This window comes from Lytechinus variegatus, chromosome 7, assembly GCF_018143015.1.
Source record: "Lytechinus variegatus isolate NC3 chromosome 7, Lvar_3.0, whole genome shotgun sequence".
Classification (NCBI taxonomy): Eukaryota; Metazoa; Echinodermata; class Echinoidea; order Temnopleuroida; family Toxopneustidae; genus Lytechinus; species Lytechinus variegatus.
The window spans coordinates 31,096,498-31,117,754 of record NC_054746.1 but is presented as its reverse complement, the minus strand read 5'-3'; the positions used below and the strand labels follow the sequence as shown (position 1 = coordinate 31,117,754).

The 21,257-nt window shown below is 34.4% G+C and overlaps 1 protein-coding gene across 2 annotated transcripts; it reads left to right on the top strand.

Annotated features, from left to right (window-relative positions):
• The first annotated feature begins 1,924 nt into the window (after nt 1-1,924).
• Nucleotides 1,925-9,471, top strand: LOC121418999 (thyroid transcription factor 1-like). 2 transcript variants are annotated; one of them, XM_041613258.1, is made up of 2 exons: nt 1,925-2,834; nt 5,595-9,471. In XM_041613258.1, the coding sequence occupies exons 1-2, from the start codon at nt 2,474-2,476 to the stop codon at nt 6,365-6,367; spliced, it is 1,134 nt and encodes a 377-aa protein (XP_041469192.1). In that variant the 5' UTR covers nt 1,925-2,473; the 3' UTR covers nt 6,368-9,471. The 2 variants fall into 2 exon arrangements, with proteins under 2 accessions (XP_041469192.1, XP_041469191.1); XM_041613257.1 differs by having other exon boundaries at nt 1,926-2,834; nt 5,499-9,471.
• Nucleotides 9,472-21,257: the final 11,786 nt, after the last annotated feature.

Genomic DNA, 21,257 nt, shown 5'->3' with positions numbered 1-21,257 from the left:
ATGACACCAATATATAACCAATATATATACAATATATCCAGTTCTGATATCAATTTGCACACATTTTTTAGCTCGCACATCAAGCTTTCATTATTTTGTTTGATTTACACAAATTGTTAATGTGTATCAAAATGTTCAGCTCGCGCTGCGCGCTCGTATCGTTTGATTTGTGAGAAACCTATGCTCTTTGGAAATTCTTACCAAAATTTGTCAAAATGCTCCTTTATCATGTCAGTATATCAAAAAATTAAGCTCATGCTTTGCGCTCGCATCTAATTGTTTGAGACTCACAGCTTGTTTATTTAAATAAAAACGCTCTTAGACTGTTCATTTTTTTCAGGTCGGAATATCAGAAATTTTGAACTCGCGCTTCGCACTCTCATTATTTAATTGGTGATACTTGTATCCTCTTCATTAATCACTAAAAACAGTCCTAATTGAGTCACTTTTCACGTTACTATATGATAAAATTTCGGCTCGCGCTTCGCGCTCGCATTGTTTAGTTGGATACTTATCTTTGTTCATGATTATAAAAACTGCTCTGAATCTTCAGTTCTAAGGACATAAAATATCAAAGATTTTTAGCTCACGCTTCGCGCTCGCATTATATATTAAGACCACATGAGATACCGTTTTTTTATAGCAATAAAAACTAACATTTTCAGTCTTTAGTTAGGACTACCCCCTGAAAAACCAACAAAAAAAAAGCCAGATTGTAGCGGCCAATCGAGAAAAATGTTGATCAAAATATTTTTCGCCCCCCCCCCTATTGGCGAAAGCTGGATCCGCCGCTGATAGGTGTTGTGATAACACCTATAGGTGTAAAACTAACACCACCAATTTAATACCGGTGTAAGTAACTGGTGTGGTCCTCTATGTACACCAGTTAACACCAGAGTTTTTGCTGTGTAGTAGTAGTAGCTATAGTAGTAGTAATATGAATAGGAGTACTAGAAGTCGTATTAGTCGTATAGTAGTAATAGTAGTAGTAGTAGTAGTAGTAGTAGTAGTAGTAGTTGTAATATGAATAGGAGTAGTAGAGGTCGTAGTATTCGTATAGTAGTAGTAGTAATAGTAGTAGTAGTAGTTGCAGCTGCAGCAGTAGTATAGTAGTAATAGTATTACATCGTTAATTGTTATTGTTATAATTATTACTCTAGAATTATAATCATTACAGCTATTACTTCTATAATTATTGTCATTGATAAAATAATGATTATCATTATCATCATTATCATCATCATTATAAGTAAGTATTATCATAATCAATTACGACTCTTATAGGCTCGGAATATATATTTTACAATGAACACGGGAAGTATTATAATCAATATTTGTATTATATATTGTAATTATAAACTGTATATATACACATTTTTATGATATCTTTTTTTTTGCGCTGAACAATTTTTTTTTGAAATAGAAACGAACGAAATCAAGCATAAGACAAGGAGCTTCTATAGCAATCATGTTTGATCAGTAGCCCGATCGTGCATTGGCCTATTATTATTATTTTTTAGATTACTTGAAAGAGATTATACAGAAGTGTATCTGAAAAAGTTCTATATATATTCGAGATGCGTCTATTTGTTGCACTCAAGAAAATTCAAAATATCATATTTTATTTATTTTTTCACCCTTACGAAGATGGTTGCAATTTTTTTTAAGAGGTGAAATAAGTTTTAAATGTAACATCGTATATACCCCGGATATATAATAACCCATCCAGGGCGAGACTGCATGGAGTAGGCGTGGCCTAAGTGCGAAGCCCTGCTAAATCACACACGCACTTCGCTCTTTCATATGTAAATGCAGGCTTGAGCAGTTGTTAATCAATAATTATTATTGGTCCTAGATTTCTCCCTTCTCACACTCTTCACGCATGCGCTAATCAACCGCTTAGCCGCAAAAGCAGAGAGAATAGGAGATAAAACATGGCAATGCGGGAAACTTGGGTTGAGATTCACAATTTTTCTCTATCTTTCATTTAGGAGATAGAGTTCGTCTTTTGTGTTACATGACAGAAATAGATATTTTCTCGCCTGAGCTCATGAAAATTAATCATCGTTCTGTTGTCGTGTTACAATGCTCCCCTATTCTGCATGGTCCGAAGTTCTCTTGGAGATTGCGGCAACACTTTGATAGTTGGGGAGAGAGAGGGAAAGAGAAAGGAAGCGCGTGGCGCCCGGTACTTAAGAAGACTGCCACTGGTGGTGGAGTGGATTTATCGTGAGAGCTTCCTTACCTGTAGGACACTCCAACGGGGGCCCTCACAAAGATTTAGCTTTGACTATTGAAAGAGAGGAACTCGGTCCACTCATTCATTCATCGACTCACTTGAAGCTACGAGTACTTGATAAGCGCTCTCCATACCAGATAGAGAGAGTCCTTTTCTTTTTTTCTCCCACGGTGGGAGCTTCAGTATCAAACCTCTTCCAGTGCCGTTGATGCCTGGTTTATCTTCTTCCAAGAAATGTCATATAGCCCCAAACAGACCACTTCGTTCTCTGTCACCGATATCTTAACACCCCTTGAAGAGAGTTTCAGACGGTCTATGTTAGATAGTCCAGGATCCGCCTTTCCATCGGTCTTCTCAGCCTCACCGAGCATGCAATCGGCTTACCGTTCCCCTCAACATTCGGCTCATCAAGGCATGCAAGTCTCGCCGATGAACATGGCTTCGGCCAACAACCCATACGCCCACATGCACGTCCCTCAGCTGTCTCATAACTATTGCAACGGATCGGTCGGGGAACTTACCCCGCACTACAGCGATCATCGTCCGTCAGCGGCGAGCTGGTACCACGGCGCCAGCCCCGACCCACGTTTTACAAGTAAGTAATTTCTCTTTATTTTAGGGCCTTCTTTTGCTAATCAATTTATGATCAAAATGGTATCATAGTGCATACATACACTCCAAAGAGTAATCACGCAAAATGGTATTAGGCCATGGTATTATCAAGGTAACCTTTAAACCCCCGCCTGGTAGTGGTAGGCCATACTCATGACTTGTATACCCAGCTGCTTGGCTTTTTTCTTGGTGCAAGTTTAACGACCCATCGACATGCTCAAATATTATGCCAATAAAAATATGACATCAGACGAGTTTAAACATTGGCCTACTCTACTAACAAGGGTATTGTATTCGGTTCCATGACTTAAATACATCTCACTTTTAATATATTACACCTCTCAAACAGAATGTTTCTCGCCTTAGCTTATAGAGTATTATTGTAATCACGGAAATCAAGAATTAGGTATCATTTTCAAAGTTTATATGAATACATTCACTGGTTAAATTTGAACAGTTCTCAAAAGTTTGTTTGCTAGATCCTTCTAAAAATATAAAACCAACATCATTATACTATTTTAAGTAATAAATGTTCTTGCAGTTTATGGTACATATAATTTTAAAGGGGTGCGTTCTCAAAACATCGCTTCAAATAAAAAAAGGTTTTGTTTGAAAAGGAAGCGTAATTATTTAAGAGAATCCAGCATGCTTGTTTTTTTCATCGACATGGGCTAAAGTACATCAAAATGAGTACATTCTTCGATTGACAGTTTGAAATTTGTGCATTTCTTAATGAAGAAATTTTTACATTTATATGTCAAAACTGAACAAAGCAGTTCAGAAATGAATTTCCGCTCTTAAAAATGTCAGTCAGTGTATACATACACATAGATTGGTTTGGTAAGAAACGGTCAGCATAATGCATTCGTCAAGATAATTAACTTTTATGTATTCAATTATTTTCTTTTGTTTTAAAGTGAAAATAATCAGCTATCAGAATCTCCTAAACTAAGTGTTAACAGAAAATAGCAAACAAAAATACTTCAAATACATACAAAATATGCTGGAAAGTAAATTGATTTCTTGATTATCCATCCCAGTGCGTAATCGTGCGTGCATGTGACACAAAATACATCAAAATACCGATTAAATTGGATACATTGCAATAGAAAAATTAAAATCACTGAAGATACATCCATATATCGTGGATTTGATTGAAGCATGGTCTAAGTTGGATTTTATGGGAAATTGGCAAACAAACGTGGAATTAATTGGGATCTTGAGCTGCACTTGATATCCACTCGAGACAAGTATTAATACGTCTTGACCTCTGTCTTGTTAATCTCATAACAAAGAGATCAATGAAGGAGAATAAAAACAAGGATCTAGACCTATTCAAGTTTAATGAAAATGATAGAGAAAAGGGAATCAGTTCAATCTAACTTTGACTTTTTACAAAGCGCTAAAAAGCCCAGAACAGTTTCAAAACGCATAATGTGGGTCTCCTTAAAGTATAAACCTGTTATGTTAGAAAGCAATCGGCGTATAATTCCATGATATTTGGGAATATCCGTTTCGTTTTCGCTTTATTTTATCAAGACAAAATCGGAGGAAGGAATTTCAGAATCACTTAATCAGTCATATTTTACAAATGAGTACGCTTCCTTTTAAGATAATGTACATTAACAATTATCAAAATTCGTTGGCAAGTAAATAACTGTCCATCGAGAGAATAAAAATGAATATAGATTACCTTTCTCGCTCAATGAAATTGGTTAAAATTTATATCGCTGAAATAAAGTATGAAATTTTCAATGCTCTAAAAATGTGTTGACTTTCAACGCAGAGCGGATTAGAAATTCTAGACGGATAATCATTGATGAACAGTTACCATTTTTTGTTAATCTTAAAAAAATTATAATTGTAATCTTACAATAAATCCTGATTTTTATAGTAGATGTTATAAAAGTCAAACGATTAGAACCCTTTATATTTTGAATACAAATTAAACTTAAAGAATATTCAACATAATAATACTTCGTTAAATAATGTAGGATTTATATTTCTAGCTCGATGTAGAAACAAAACTGATAAATTCCTTTAGATATTAGACAATATCAAGTACAATCCGACACAAAACTTCATTACTTTTTATGGTCGCATATTTCTTCTTAAAATCACCGTATCATTTGATTTCTCCCTATCCATTGGTTTGAATAATCAAACTGTAACGTTTCGGCGCGCTAAGAAAATGTGGGTCATTATTTCTGTCAATTAGTTAATGATTCATGAAAGTATATATATTAATCTGTCAAAGGTTAACCTTTGTTATGGAATCATAGCAAGGTTTGCAATATATGATTTTTGGGGTACTTAATACTTGAGACGCAAATGTAATATTATATTTTTTTTACAATTCCCTTCTATAATATAACGTTTCTTTATGATTGCAATGTATTTTCAGCTTATTAGCTTGAATGGTTATGAGCAAAAACAGTTATGCTGCTAATAGTTTCAAAAATTGTTTGCATGGTTAGAGGAAGCTTTAATTATAGAAGATAGAATAAAGTATTTTCGTACTTGTGAAAAAATGGGAATAGTTTCATTAGTTAGTCCAATAGTCTGCATGCATTCTTGTGGAAGAAAAGTTGACATGCTAGAATGACTGGACTTTCCCCCTATTCTCCTTATTTATCATTTTCTACAGTTTCCCGTTTGATGAACCACTCATCCACAATGAACATGAATATGAATATGAACATGAATATGAACATGAATATGAACATGTCCACACTATCCGCAGTTGGCAGTGGGGATCTGGGCAAGCCGCTACTACCGTCCCATCGCCGAAAGCGCCGGGTGCTGTTCTCCCAAGCCCAGGTGTACGAGTTGGAGAGGCGTTTCAAGCAACAGAAGTACCTATCAGCGCCGGAGAGGGAACACCTTGCTAATCTCATCAACCTGACTCCAACCCAAGTCAAGATCTGGTTCCAGAATCACCGCTACAAGATGAAGAGGCAGGCCAAAGAGAAGAACATGCAGGATAGCAACACCATTTGTCATCAATCTCCTCGAAGGGTGGCGGTTCCAGTGCTCGTCAAAGACGGTAAGCCTTGTAATGGAAGCGGTGGAGGAGGGGGTGCAGGGGGAGATTTAACCGATGATGATGAGCGCAGTCTCAGTGAACAGGTGGAGGGGGTTAACGACCAGGGCGTGGTCGGTGGTCCCCAACAACCGCAGCCGCAGCAGCACCAGCAAGCCAACGCCACGCAATCCATGACATCGCAGCAAGCCGCTGCAAACCACCACGTTAGCATGAAAGCGAGTCCCGTGGAGCCGAGCTCGTGCGGGATACCCATCAGCATCCCATCCAGCGATTCAGGCATCGGGCTCAGTCCTGTTTCCGTCCATGCGCATCATCAACACCCTCAAAGCCAAGCTTCGTTGCATCATCAGGCAAGTGCCATGCACAGTCTTTATAGCCCCAGTGCAGGGGCCACTGGTATGACCCATAATGGTGCTGTCAATAACATGTCGGCAACGGCCCCTTTTCTCCTTCACGGTAGAACGTGGTAAAACATTTTATGGACAAAGGTATATTCATGAGGACAGAAATGATATGAACTAAACATAGACCGACATAGACATCCTACCCAGATTATCATGATTATGTTTCCTCATGCAACGATCACAAAGTAGATATGCACTGCAGATGTGAACACTCATAGAACAACTAGTAATTAAAATCATGTAGATTGTCAATCATTGGATGTTAATGACAATTTTTAAAAAATGAACATGATCTCGGGTGATGCAACTTATGTAAGTTTGCGAAGCCAAATTGAATTGATATAATTATTTGTTTTGTTTACAAATGGAGATATCACTGTCAATATTTTTCACCACAAAGTGATTTAAAAATTATACTTCGTTTTCAGTCATGTTAAGTAACTGACCAACTAAAGTAACATATTGTAACATACACTATAAAAGAAAGATTGAGTAAAAATTTACCAAATATTACGATAAAAGGACACGTGCATAGTTTGTTGTGCATATTTTGTCCGATAAGAGGCAACTGCTTTTTTTAGTAGGTTAATTTCAATGCAACCTTGGGTAAAATTTACTCAGTATTTGGTATCATTTTACCCAACAAACACGTATGTTCTAATTTTACCCAATATTGGCCAAAATGTTTAGAGGTAGATTAATTTCATGAGCGGCAAACTGTTCTCACGCGATAAATCAGGAATTCAAAAGGAGTTGAAAATATTTATCCTTTTGGGTTATAAAATACTTATTTAACAGGTTGAATGGTTGCACATGAATGAGTGATGTACTACAAGTTTTCATTCCAGAAATCATGATTTGATCCTTTCCTTTTCAAATAAAATTAAATCAGTATTATTGTTGAATTTAGAAAATTTAGTCATTTGTATACTTTCAAATTTTCTTGGTCAATGCTATACTATGATTTTATTTTATATTTTCAGCTGGGAAAATGGAAAAAAATGTTTTTTGTTATTAATATCACAAGCTGCAGTGTTAAATAAATAGTTAAGTTTGTGGCCAGTGACATGAGATTATTATATGGGAATACGGTTCCAGAGTATATCTGTAAATAGATTTTGGTGTATTAAAAGGAAAGTAAGATTATGGGTTCATTTTCTTTTAATAATTATATTGTCAGGGATAGTTTCGCATTTAACGACAACCTAGTATACTCCTCATGGACGACTCACACATTGCGCCAAGATTAATTTTGTTGTAAATGATATATATTTCTCTTTTTTTATTGTCACTTTTCATGTTAAATGTACAGAAGAGGTATCAAAAAATGTTGATAATACTGATTTTGTCTGTTATATTGTGTAAAGATCTCAGTCCTGGTGATTGATATGTCATTTAAAAATGTAATTTATGATTTATATATTATTTTCATTGTGCTTTCCATGCTGAAGGAAAAGTATTTGATTTGAATTTATTTGTGTTACGATGATCGTTATTGCATGAATGTTAGTTCTGGACACATTTTTTTTTCATTGTTTATGTGAATTTGCATAATGCATGTTTTTCCAGGTCAGACAGTTTCTAATTATTTTTCTCTAGTGAATATTGTATTTGGCATCAAATTTCATAAACAAAAGTCAACGAATTTCAAAATTTTGATACTGACAAATTATCATAAAATATTCGTCTTACAATAATCAACATTATATTTGTTTCAGATCATGTTTTTTTTTCTCTCTCTTTAACTATAAAAACACTATGGCAGATTCAGCACCCCCCCCCTTCCATACATATCTCTGCTGATGACTTCTTTATTGCGATGAAAATTGATATTGAGGGCAAAATTAATTTTTTATATTTTGTCTTCTTTATCTCCTACATTTCTTTATTTTCCCGATATTATTCTCTCTCCAAAATGTCGGCGACAATATTGTAACCACAATAAGCCTTAAGCGAATGATTTTGATCAATTATGTGAATATTTGCCTTAAATTCAAGTTGTATTGGTTAAAATTCCATTTTTGAAAAATTTTAGTCTGATATGCAGGTAAATATCATGGATAATTTAAAGTCGTGCATGTAGTCGGGTGTCGTAAATTAGGTCTCGAAACTTGTACGAGTCTCACACAAAAAAAGGGGTCAGAAAACGTCCCGACGAGAGCTCCCATGTATAATATAAAGCTCCCTTCAGACTTTTTAGGGTTTAAACAGGCCGGGATTATAATTCCAGGAACAGTTTGAAAATCAATCAAGTTTGTATGACACGTTTGTATGAAATGAGCCTGTGAAATTTAATTCACGTAACACTCATATGTAATTGTATAATGGCAAATCGCACTTCGATATTTCGTTATCGCGCAATAGTGATTTGATTTTGTTACCATAGTTACCGGCTGCATCATTTTATCATGATTATCCGAGACGGCTCTGAGTTAAATGTGGAATAATAAAACGATTTTTCTTATTCATCTTTGGTTACATTGAAGCCTTGATCGCGCAATTAAGATATGAAAGCAACAGGGAACCCTTTTTTTATCGCTGGGTCAGGCATTTACTAACACAGCATTATTGGACAGCGAAGAGGCATAAAACAGAAAAATGAAATGTTGTATACGGACCATGTTTATCAGTATGGTCTCATGGACGGGTGTTTCTAAACGAAGGAACCAAAGTGCATCCTGTTCATGAAAGAAGAAATTTTCATTATTTATGTTTCAATGACAGAACGTCTAATTATGCTAGTCATAAGAACCCGATTTAAGAAAACATTTAACATTGAGCATCCGGTAATATTGAAATGATTTGTTGGGAAACTCGTCGTTGTGGAAATAACCTCGATTACGATCGCTATATGTATGCAAGTAAATGATAATTATTATTTTCTGTTAACAATATTCATCGATGTGTAGCCACTATATGTACCATATAGATTCCGAACCTGATTGATGCCAATGTTCATCATAATGAATTTCTTACATAATTACTTTATAGTGAATGTCTTCTTTTTTTTCGATATGTAAGTCTGTCTGGAATCGGCCTCGTGGATGTGACTTCAGTACCGTAAAGGAAATCCGATTCGCTTTATCAAAATGGTTTGTTTTAGCATTGATGGATGGGGTACTCTTGATATTATGTTTTGTCCTTTTATTAAATTGGAGAATCACACCTAATACTTTTCTTCTTTGTATTCTATGTTTGCTTCGTCTTCAGAAATCTACACTCTAAAAAATGATGGGTAAAAGTGCTCCATGAGGGTAATTCTGTGTCCATCCAATATTGGGCATTTCTTTTGAGCATTTTTACTTATATAATGTGATGAAAATTTTGCCCATTTTAAATAAATGCTGCATATTTTTGTTTAACCTTACTGGACAATATGCTTCCAGCATTTGGTAAAATACTGCCCGAAATTGATTGGACTCACAATTACCCTCGTGGTGATAAAAAATGTACCATTTTTTTAACAGTGTATATATATATATATATATATATATATATAGGAGCTTTGATAAATCTATTTCAGTTGAAAGAAATAAGAATTTGAAGAAGCATAATGTTTATTATTCACCGTTAACCTACAGCACCCCTCTTTGTATTCTACATTCTTATCTTATTCTTTTGGCTACTGTATATAGTCAAATTGGACTTGGTTGAGAGTCAAAGTGACACGATATCTGAGCATTTTTGACTAGAATTGAGTTGATTGCCTGTTACGCCTAGATCATTCTGAGTCATATCTATTTGAGAAATCTGAATCAGTTTAATGTAGAATATAGGTGACTTCCCCCAGCTGAAGCAAAATCAAGTTACCTTTGATTTCACAGGTATATAAACATTGACATTATGCAAAGGAAATTATTAAAATCCTTGTTTATGTCATTCTACTTGATCAAATGCTTAATTTTGACTATATAGTTTTGATGCAAATCTTAGAACAAAACTTAAAACAATCGACTCAATTTCAGTAAGCATGATATAAATTAAATGACATGTCTCAGTAACCATGGCAACATTAAAAACTTATGACGACCGGTCAGGTAAACGTACATAAATATTCATATGGAGATGGGCCAATATACATTATACTTTTGATCCAAACTGACTCGATAATAAGGTTCAGAATTTTATCAACCAATACAAACCAGTTAACGATATTAGAAAATTTTCATGATTGACGATCAGATGACTGCATTACATTTTTTCTGAAAGCGTTTTGAAACCACACTAATTAAGTCACCATTTTAAACACCCCCATAAAAGAAAAGAGACTATTCCTTGCATTATCTGAGTTAAAATACACACATCCATGAAATAGGTACAAGCAAGAGAAAGGAATACTACAAGGCATCCCTGTAAAATACAACTAAATAAAACGCAGCCAAATTCTCGTAAAACCAACAAAGAGATTAAAACGTTTTAAAGGGAGATCCCTCGGAAGTAATTGCTTTTCAAATTTGTTTAGTTTTCGTGTCTGCAAGAAACGCTCACCCTGTCAGTCAGGAGATCTAAAAGAGAGGGTGCAGAAAATATAGGGGCGGGTGGGTGAGGGAAGGCTATACTGATTTTAACTATACCAAAGCTTCATATTTAATATAAAAATCACTGATTCGCATTGTTTTTCAGACTTCGTGATTTCCATTAGGGAAAATAGCGAGTACGAGCCAAATACATATAAGATACTGCTGTCTGAATAATATTAAACAAATAAATGAATAAAGGTATTAAACTTTAGTCTTAAGTATTGAGGAAAAGGAAGCTAAATAAATGTGAAAAGAGTCTATAGTGCTTTGTAGTTTATTCTTAATTTGAATACTAAGTATATAGTGCTAGACGCTGAAATATGATATGAGTAAATTATACAGAAAAAAATGTAATACCTAAATTCTTTATTTGGAAATTTGAAGGGAAATGACTACAGCGTAAAACAATATGGAGGAGAGTGAATTTAAAAATAAACAGAACAGGTATGATAACAAAAAGGGTAAAAAACAGGGTAAAAACAATGCTTAGAAAATGATAATAATTATAGAAATACAGGAAAATACGATTGATAGAACAGACCAAGAAAAGGAAGGTATTGATCTATATAAGTAATAATTAAGAGAATCGAGGAATGAGAGAAAAAAATAATCAAAGGAGGGGGAGTGAGGGAAGTGGGCAAAAGAGAAAGAGAGAGCAAAAAGAAGAGACAAGGAGAGAGATCCTGGGGAGATTGACATGGGTTTTGTGTTGGAGCCAGGAAGTCGGATCTGCAGTTTGTCTAAGCGGCCTAGACAAATTTGTACTTCTACTGTGCACAGCCGCATGTAGCCCGACTAAACAACACTATCGGGCATTATACTACCCTTAAAATGTCGCCTCACTAGGACCGTCACCCCCATAGCTCCGGTACCGGGGATCCGCGGCGTCGACTTTTACACGCCATGAAAAAGAAGGCAAGACATTATCTAATGTACAATTACATGCACATATCAAAGGAAATACATTAAGGAAAGTGGTGTGGGTTGAGGTACAGGAAATGTGTTGAACTACAACATCAGTGCGACAGAAATCATCCCACTTTCCCTGTATTTCGTCTTACGATGGCACTGGTCTATTTATAAACCAATCATTATTTTGCGCGTCATCCTAAACACAATTAATGCATGACATTAAGAAAACCTTCGACATTTCAATGAATAGTAACTCTAATCTCGAAATTGGATGTGAAATCAATGAATTAAACTTTTCATTTCTCACGAATGGTGGAACGGAAATAGCCACTATATTTTACTTATTCTCCTTTTTTACGAATGGCAAGGATGTGGTGTAACTGAAGAATAGTCTATGAACAAAGGGGTTGAAGAAGTCATTTCTTTTAATGGATATCTTTTCATCTATAAATAATAAAACAAAAGAACATGGAAATATTCTCGACAGTGCATAGCATTAGTAGAGTAGTCACCCCCGTCAATAAAACATAATTCTGAATATCAAATGCAACTTGATTATCAACCAATCTGGGGCCTTTAACACAAAGCTTAGCAATGATCATTTTGAACATTTTTATGACTGATTGCATTGATTATGCAATGTACAATCAATCGTAAAAATTAAGCGTACGATCAATCGCTAGCCCTTGTGCTATACGGGACACAGAAACTCATATTAAGAACTGTAACTTTGATTTACTGAGTTATACGTTTAAATGCATGTAGACGTAATAGAAAGGAATAGTAATGATAATAAGTTAGGCTGGTATAATTTGACACTTTTTTTAAAAGGAAACACCGGACACTACACAAAATATGTGGGTTGGTAAAGACAGACGGTATATGGTTATACTATTAATTCTGAGTAATAAATGAATCTTATTGATTTAAATTTGAATGCTTCATGGTGACACACGTTTGATAAATATTCAATACACAAATAACAAAAATCAGCGATTGTTCTGATTTCCGATTATCTTTAACTACACCGCATCAGCGCATGGGATTTCTGCACGCCAGTATAAGAATTATTTTTGTAAATTCATTATTTCTTTAAGAGATGATCCGCATGCAGGATACATAATAATGATATCACTGATGAACTGTGAATATCTGTTCATGTCATCGCCGTCTGTACACAAATCAACGTTCAACTAAAACAAACAGAGAAGAAAAAATGGACTAGATTAATATTCTTATCACAGACGGGCAGCAGAAATATTGATCTTTCTTTATCTAAAAGCCCAGCAATTTGGGTAATTATTATTTCACTATATACATAACAGGGTATTAGTTGGCGACCTTTGCCGTATATACTACCTTTAATTTATTTTGAGAAAATGTCACAATTTAAGAAATGGTAATACTTTTTTTTCAGTAAACTGATATACTGAATATCATTTTCCATGAAAAATTATCAATGCAATTGAAAATGCCAATTTCGTTTTCAATACACCGTTTAACATCTATTAACATATTATAATATATATCATCAAACGAAATATGATTTTTTTTATACGTATACTCAGGTGATTTTTATAATAAAATAAACAACGCATTTAAGATGAGATTCAGTGTAATAAAGAAATTAACATATGTATACGTTTAGAGCAAAATTTAGACCACTGCTATTCTATTATCTTTTAATTAAATTCAAATATACGAGATGAAACGTGCAGGCCTGTAACATAAAAATGAAATGTAACACTTTTAATAAAACAGAAATTCAATGGATGTATCTATTCCTGCTAATAAAACCTGTCCATGAAATAATCGTAATAATTTATTTCATATTTCAATGAAGATGATCACAACTCATGTCAGTAAATATACGGGTTATTAGATGACAGATTGATAGAAAAAAAAACAGTTTTGCCGACAAAGGATTGGAAAACATCAAGTTAACAGACATGATTTTCTTTCTTGTTTCGTTATGCTTGATCTATTTCGTGGACTGAAATCTATGTTACGATATTTACAAAGTGTATCCCTGGGGCTTGCTGTTAAACATCACCAAAAGGGCACTGCTTTCAACAGGGGTGTTCAATTTGGAGAAGAAAAATCTTATTTTATCCAACACGTCATCAAAATTAAAGACAGCCAATGCATTTTGGGTTGTTTTGTGATCCCTTACCGATATGCTGGTGTTTTCTCAATTTTTATAAAGATAAATTAGAAGTAAGTTTACCATGTAGTTTCTAGCCTCAATAACAAAACAAAACTTTTGGAACATAAATCATTTAAAGAGGGATGAAAGTGGACGAGAACTCTCAAAATGCGATATCCAATAAAGAACTGCCAATTGGCGTAAGGAAGTTTGACTTTATTTAATAGATATTTTATCTATTAAGGCACATTTTAAAATACTTTTTTGGACAGAGCTCACAACGATACTTATCCATAATATTAAGATCATATTCCGTCTCTACTCCCTTTCCTTTTCTTTTCCCATATTTGAGATTACAAATATCCCTCATCATTTTCTCTCTCTTCCTAGTTTATATAAACTATCGATCGTTTTTTCAAATTTACATTGCTATCTTCTTCTTCTTTTCATTATCCTATTTTTTCTTCCATAATCCCTTTACTTCTACGTGGCGTAATTTGATGGAGATCGAGTCTTTAATACGATGCACTATTATAAAAAAAAAATGGAGTAAGCGAAGCAATTGAGCCAAATGATCACCTTTTAACATAAATTATTAATTCTGTCATATCCATTTTGACTTGGTATGTGAAAAATTGAAAACATATCAAAGGAAATGCTTTAAAATGTATCATTAATAATGAAATACATTGTTTATCATAAGATACTTTTTTTGTTTTACAAATTACGCCATCAAGTCAGGGATATCTTTTTTATGTTTTCCTTCCACTAATTTGATTTCTTTGCTCCTTACACAGTATCACAGAATTGGCTCCTATACACAGTCTTCTTTTTCTTCTAACATTTTTTTTCAATTCCTCTTTTATTTTTATTAAAATGACTATGGAATTCTTCCTTTCTATGTTTATCAAAATACGTTATCACATTATAATCGTCTTGAATATAAAATGAATTTTACGGTAAATAAAAGAACCCCTCAGTCTTTAATCTGAAAGTTCAATATTCGAAGTCGGTTCGAGAAAAGGAAGAGGAATAAACAAATTTTGTAATTCTTTTTTATGGCGGGTTTGCTTTCTCCGATAATATTTCCTTTTGGGTTATGGTCGATCATACGCAATCGAAGGCCACACAAATTTATCGTCCCTGTGTACATAATGTCTATTATTCAGCTCGGCATTTGATGTGTGTAATTTCTCCCCTATGTGTACTTAGTAAAGAAAATAGAAAAGGAGCCCTTACATGTCAAGAATAACTTGCATACAAAAAATGACAGCATTTTTATTTTCTTTTGCAAAGTAAGATTGATGATTGTGTGAGGCAGACTGTCGACCTGGCGGACAGGGTTTGTCGGGGGTTATGGGACGTGCTCTAATGAATGGAAGTGGGGCTGAAATGTGGCTGCCCTCCGTTTAAAGCTCACACATTATTCTTTTATCAAACAGAAGCTACTAAAATAAAACGCGTGCGACAAAAATGATAATCGTTTGATGTCTCGGTTCAACCTATCATTCTTATTTTTCAACACACGCTTTAACTCTCTTTATTTTCCTCCAAGATCTTTTTTGTTCGCTTCAACAAATACGAAGTTTGCTTTCTTTGTTAGACCAGAAAAAATAATCAAATTTGTTCGCGACTGACTTTGGAAAAAGTCCTATAGACAGAAAGCGGTATATTTCTGCATAGCTACTTTTACCAAAGATGACGGTTCAATTCACCCCCCCCCCCAAAAAAAAAAGCAATCATGATAGACCACTTTCGATTAGAATTTTTCTTTGTGTTAACAAAAAATGCACTCCTTTATGTTTCTCACCTACGAAAAACTACCATTTGCCCTCTAAAGCTATAGGGGCCTGGTATATTTGCACTTTTCTCCTAAATTTCATGTTTTTAGGATATGAAATTACATACTTTTTTTGAAAATGATTAATTATTGTGGATTCGCAAAACGGCAAACTCCGCCCCTGTTCTCTGGCCTCTTCTTACTCTATGTTTTGTTCAGTGAGAAAAATGACAAATGACTGAAGATGACAAATCTGACTTTTAATGACGATTGCTTCACACAACTTTCAATTCTCTTTAATTTTGGAGATGACGAAAATATTGATGGGTAAAGACTTAAGGTGTGGAGATAAAATTGCGAACTCGTCCACTCATCACATGGTCTAAATTAATCTAGTCTGATGCCACTCCGTCCATCAACATTTCGTCTAACATTCATTTGGTCCAATCATCACTTCGTGTAATCACCAGTTCGGCTATGACCATTTCGTCTCATAAGCATTTGGTCTAATATCTATTCAATTTTCTTTCATTTCACCCAATTAACACTTATTCGAATTAGACCAAATGGTATATGGACTAAATGGCTATTGGACCAACTGGTTATTAGACGAAATGGTGAGTGGACGAAGTGGCAGTTAGACCATGTGGACAGTGGACGAATTGAGAGTAAACCAAATAATAGTATAGACGAGATAGTAATTGGACGAATTGGCATTGGACCAATAAACCTAAATGGAGATATAATATAAAGAAGATGAACATTATGAGGAAAATAAGAAAATCTAAAACTGAGGAGGAGAGCTTGGAATCTAAATGGGTTGGAAGAGGGAGCCAGGAGTAGAAATCTAAATCCAATGGGTAAATGCAATTATTATCAAACTAAAAACCTTCAGAAGTTATAAAAATACACAGCTGAGTGAATCTAAGTTTTTGAAATATTCTTCAAAATGCATGGTAGACTGGCATTTAAAATTTGTCCCAGCCCTAGCTAAAACTGAGGCTAGATACCAGTATCTTTACACATTTTGTCTTTCCAAACATAATCGCACGACTGAAGTCTATAGAAATCCAATAATTGTGATGTTGTTGATACATGTTTACGACAAACATATCCGATATATGTATTGTTAAAGTTAAATAAATATAACCTTATAATTTTAGTGCCACAAATCTACACACGCATCATAAAATACAAGTCGCTTCAGACATGTCAGAATTGATTTAAAAATGTTGTGTTAGCGTGCCCTTTCTCGAATTTGAATTCTAGGTCCTGTGTGATGCTACGTAATGCAAACTATTTTTGATGATCATTTCACAATAAATATGCATATTCACAATAAAAGATAAAAAAATAATGAAAAATAATATATATATATCATAATGATAAAACACCCCAAAAAACAAAACAAACAAAAACACTGATGACATGAACAGAATCGGCAAACAACTAATACATTGAATTTTAAAGCCAAGCAAATTTCAATCATGCATTTTGGTAGCTATCTTTGTTTTTTTAAATAAAAGGTATAAATATATTATCTAAAGATTATTTAAATTGTTATTTTTGTGTCTGGTCATTTCGAAAAGCAAAAGCTTTCTAATGGAAAATAACATAGGATTAGTTTATTATTATCAACTTAAGCGTCACACGATTATTTTTCATGGGTATATCTTCGACTTTTGATAATTCTTTATCAGGAAAGAATTAAAAAATCATAATTTTGTTCGTGTTAATCCATCTGATTGCCAGGGAAAGCAGGAATGTTTCAGGACCAGTCTATCTTCGCTGGACGGGGAAAGTGGTAAAATAAGAAAGAAATGCCCTACCAATGGGCACACAACATCGAGTATCAGTGACGGTAATGGCGTTTTTGGTGGTCATTAATGAATGAAAATGACGACGACGATGATGATGATGGTTATGTAATGGTTGTGTTGTTGTTTATCATTATATCAATAAATGAAAAAGATGATTGTAATTACGACGACAACGACGTCGACGACGATAATTAATGATGATGGGGATGTGGTTATAATGGTGTTCGTAATTTGAATGATAATGAGGACGACGACGATGATGTTGATGATGATAATGATATAATCCATTACTGGCTAGAAACGATCATCTTCTCCAACAATCGAGTACAGCCATTAAATAATATGATCTACATTAGTCGCACAATATACATGCCCTTCATACACTCCCCTTACGGCAAGGTGATAGATGGCGAACGTGCTTTAATCAAATCACTAATCAAAATGTCATCAAAAAGCTCTTATTCTGCATCCCACACGGCGGATGCCACATTACTCTATGTCTGATGATAAATCTGTGTTGCCATGGATAAATGAGGGTTTTATATTTTATCGTCGTTCGTGAATTCCGCAGTAAGGCCTTGATGAATATCTTTAATGTTAGACAGACATTTTTTCCCCATCTATGATCTTTTCAACGCGGAGCAAATTGAGATCTCTGGAATTTGGAGATGGTCAATTAGCTCAATATGTCCGAAAGTGGGTTAAGGGTTATTTTATGCTTTACACTTTTCCCGCCATTTTGTTGGTCCTTAATTTTGCTTGCCGAATAACTTTGAGTGTAACTGGATGGGTTGATTGTGTCCTTTCGAATCTTTATCTTGTTGAGTCTTCTTTAATAACCTATGTAATAATGAATATTTTCAAAATCTCTGTCAACTGACAATCTTGACAAACACTGATTAAAATTGGATGATGATGATATTTATTGGTTTCATGATCTCAGACTTTTGATGATTCATTCATAATTTAAGGAATTAGGGCTCATCATACAAGCAATGGTTTCAATACAAATAGCTGTACTATCCAACATAGAATTGAAAAAGATACGATGCGCTAATTAAAAGTATTCTGTTCTGTTGTTGTTGTGTTTTCTGTATCTCATAATTTCCTGTTACTAGTTTCATATATTGTATGTTTTTATGCTGATTAGGCCACCCTGTTTAAATATTTGAAAATAAACCCAAAATACAAGTGAATGCAGACACATCATTATCTAACATATGAAATAAAAAATTAACGGAATTATCCACGCTGAAGATATTCGTATTCAAATAAATAGAGTAAAATTCACAAAGCAAAATGCTGAAAATTTGATCAAAATCGGATAACAAATCACGAAATTATTGAATTTAAAGATTTGCATTATTCCGATGAATCAGTTCTCTGCATGTCGTCATTGATATTCAATGAACAAACTGATGATGTCATATCCCCACTTGTTCTTTTGTATCTTATTTTATGAAATTAGGTTTAGTAAAAAAAATTACCAAGCACTAAAACAATTCGACTGAGAACTGATTAAGTGCATTAGTTATTTATTGCTGCAACTTATTTCATTATAGTGGAGACACATCATTTACATTTATTAATGTATGTCTATGAAACAATTATGATTTAATGTAGTAACATGATAAGTGGAAAGTGGGGATGTGACATCATCAGCCCACCTAATAAATATTCATGATGGCGTGCATGTAACTGTTTTCACAACATATTGCTAAACTTTAATATTCAATAACTTCGATATTTTGTTATCCGATTTTGATGGAATTTTCAGCATTTTGCTCTGTGAATTTTACTCTATTTCTTTAGATATATAGATATCTTCAGCCCGGAGCATCCCTTTAAATATCTTCTACTAAAATGGCACGTTCGAGTGAAAATGGGGGGGGGGGGTGTTTGTGTGGGGGGGATAAGGAGTCATGAACTGGAGATCAAGATCCGTAGATTTTATCAGCCGTGAGTTACTATCGACGCAGACTTCAGATTTTGACCCCGGTATAAAGTAAGATAAGCTGATATTTTTTCGTATCAGCGCCACGGCGATAATTTTATTCAATGTCATTGAGAATGGGAAAATATGAAAATACTATGCCGCTTGGGGTGGGGCATTTAAACTTCATATCGCTGTAAATAACAGTTTTGGGGTACTATTTGTATTGGAATGATAATTATAACTAGGTCTGATGAAAAAAAAAGTGAGTAAATAAAGTGAAAATAAATTTGAATATGATACAAAATATAAAAGTATCTAATCAATTCATGGTGTGATAGATAACTATTGATAATATATTGAAGATCAGGTGCACTGTCTTTGATAAGTAGACTCAAAGCAGTTCGGGGTCCATCCCTCCCCCCCCCCCCCCGTCTCTATGCCCCATTTCTATATTCTTACCCCTTTTTTCTCCCTACTTTATATAGTACCTTATAATAAATCAATTTTTGCCTTCAAATCTACCAGCATAATCTATATTCTAGATGAATCTTCCGCATTCGCTCTTAATTTCATTATGGAAAATAGATATAGGCATGTACTGATATGAATCACAGAGTATACGAGCTTTTTTTTATTCGGAAAGATATATCACCTTTCATCGCTGGTATACCGTCAGACGGATCGAAATGGTCGCTGGTTATTAAACAAATCCCTTTGTTTGTTCATTGTGATCCGGGATACATTCCTTCTTAAGTAATGATAACTTGCGAATTTAAAAATAAATGATAAGTAAATTGGATCCAGACCATACATAAATACCAAAGAAAGAAAGAAAGAAAGAAAGAAAGAAAGAAAGAAAGAACGATAGAAAGAAAAGCAAAAGAAAAACCAAACTAATTCATGAATGTGCAAGCACATTTATAGTTCGCGTTTATAATGATAATTGTAACAAATGAGAGACAGTGGATCAGGTTGCCATTGCAGATTTTGCGACTGACTAGAATTTACCCAGGGAGTGGGGACGTGCATACATGGTGAGGCGAGCATGACTGATTAAATAATTACTTACCGTTGGATTTTTATGAGACAAGACAAGTGATTAATAAAAATGACATATTTATCGGTGAAAACTATTCGATTTAAATCGGATTTGGCGCTTTATGTTTATACATAAATACACTGTAAAAAATGAAGTGCTAATTTAGCACTTACAGTGCTTGTATAGTGACTGCACTACGGGTGCTGATTTTCTAGTTTAAATTTGAACTAGAAAATCAGCACTGGTAGTGCAGTCACTATACAAGCACTGGAAGTGCTAAATTAGCACTTCATTTTTTACAGTGTATATATCTATATATATATATATATATATATATATAAAGTGGTACTTTGAGGGAAATGGCGTTAGCATTCGATTTCATTTTCTCATATAATTCAAATTTGATTATAATTTAATTACACTCCATTCAGCATTTCGTTGCCTCATACGAGAGGGGGCACCCCTTCCTTCATTTTTTTACCGACTTGTGATAAAACTGTATTATAGTCGTACCGTTCGACTGTACGTGGAAAGCCCACTCTTCTTCGCCAACTCTGCCGCCACATCGCGATAAGATTTCTACATCCACCCGCTCGCAACGAGGCTACAGAACTCGGTGACCAGACGCACTTCCTTGATCGCACGCAGCGAAAAGTGTCCACTTCTAATAAGCGTAAGAGACTCGAGCATGTCAACAATACCCCATTTGAATGGGGCTAAATGTCGTTACTAAACTCTCATATACCTCTCAAAAGCCTCTCATCCTTAATATTATATCGCTTCACACCAAAGAGTAGAATGTA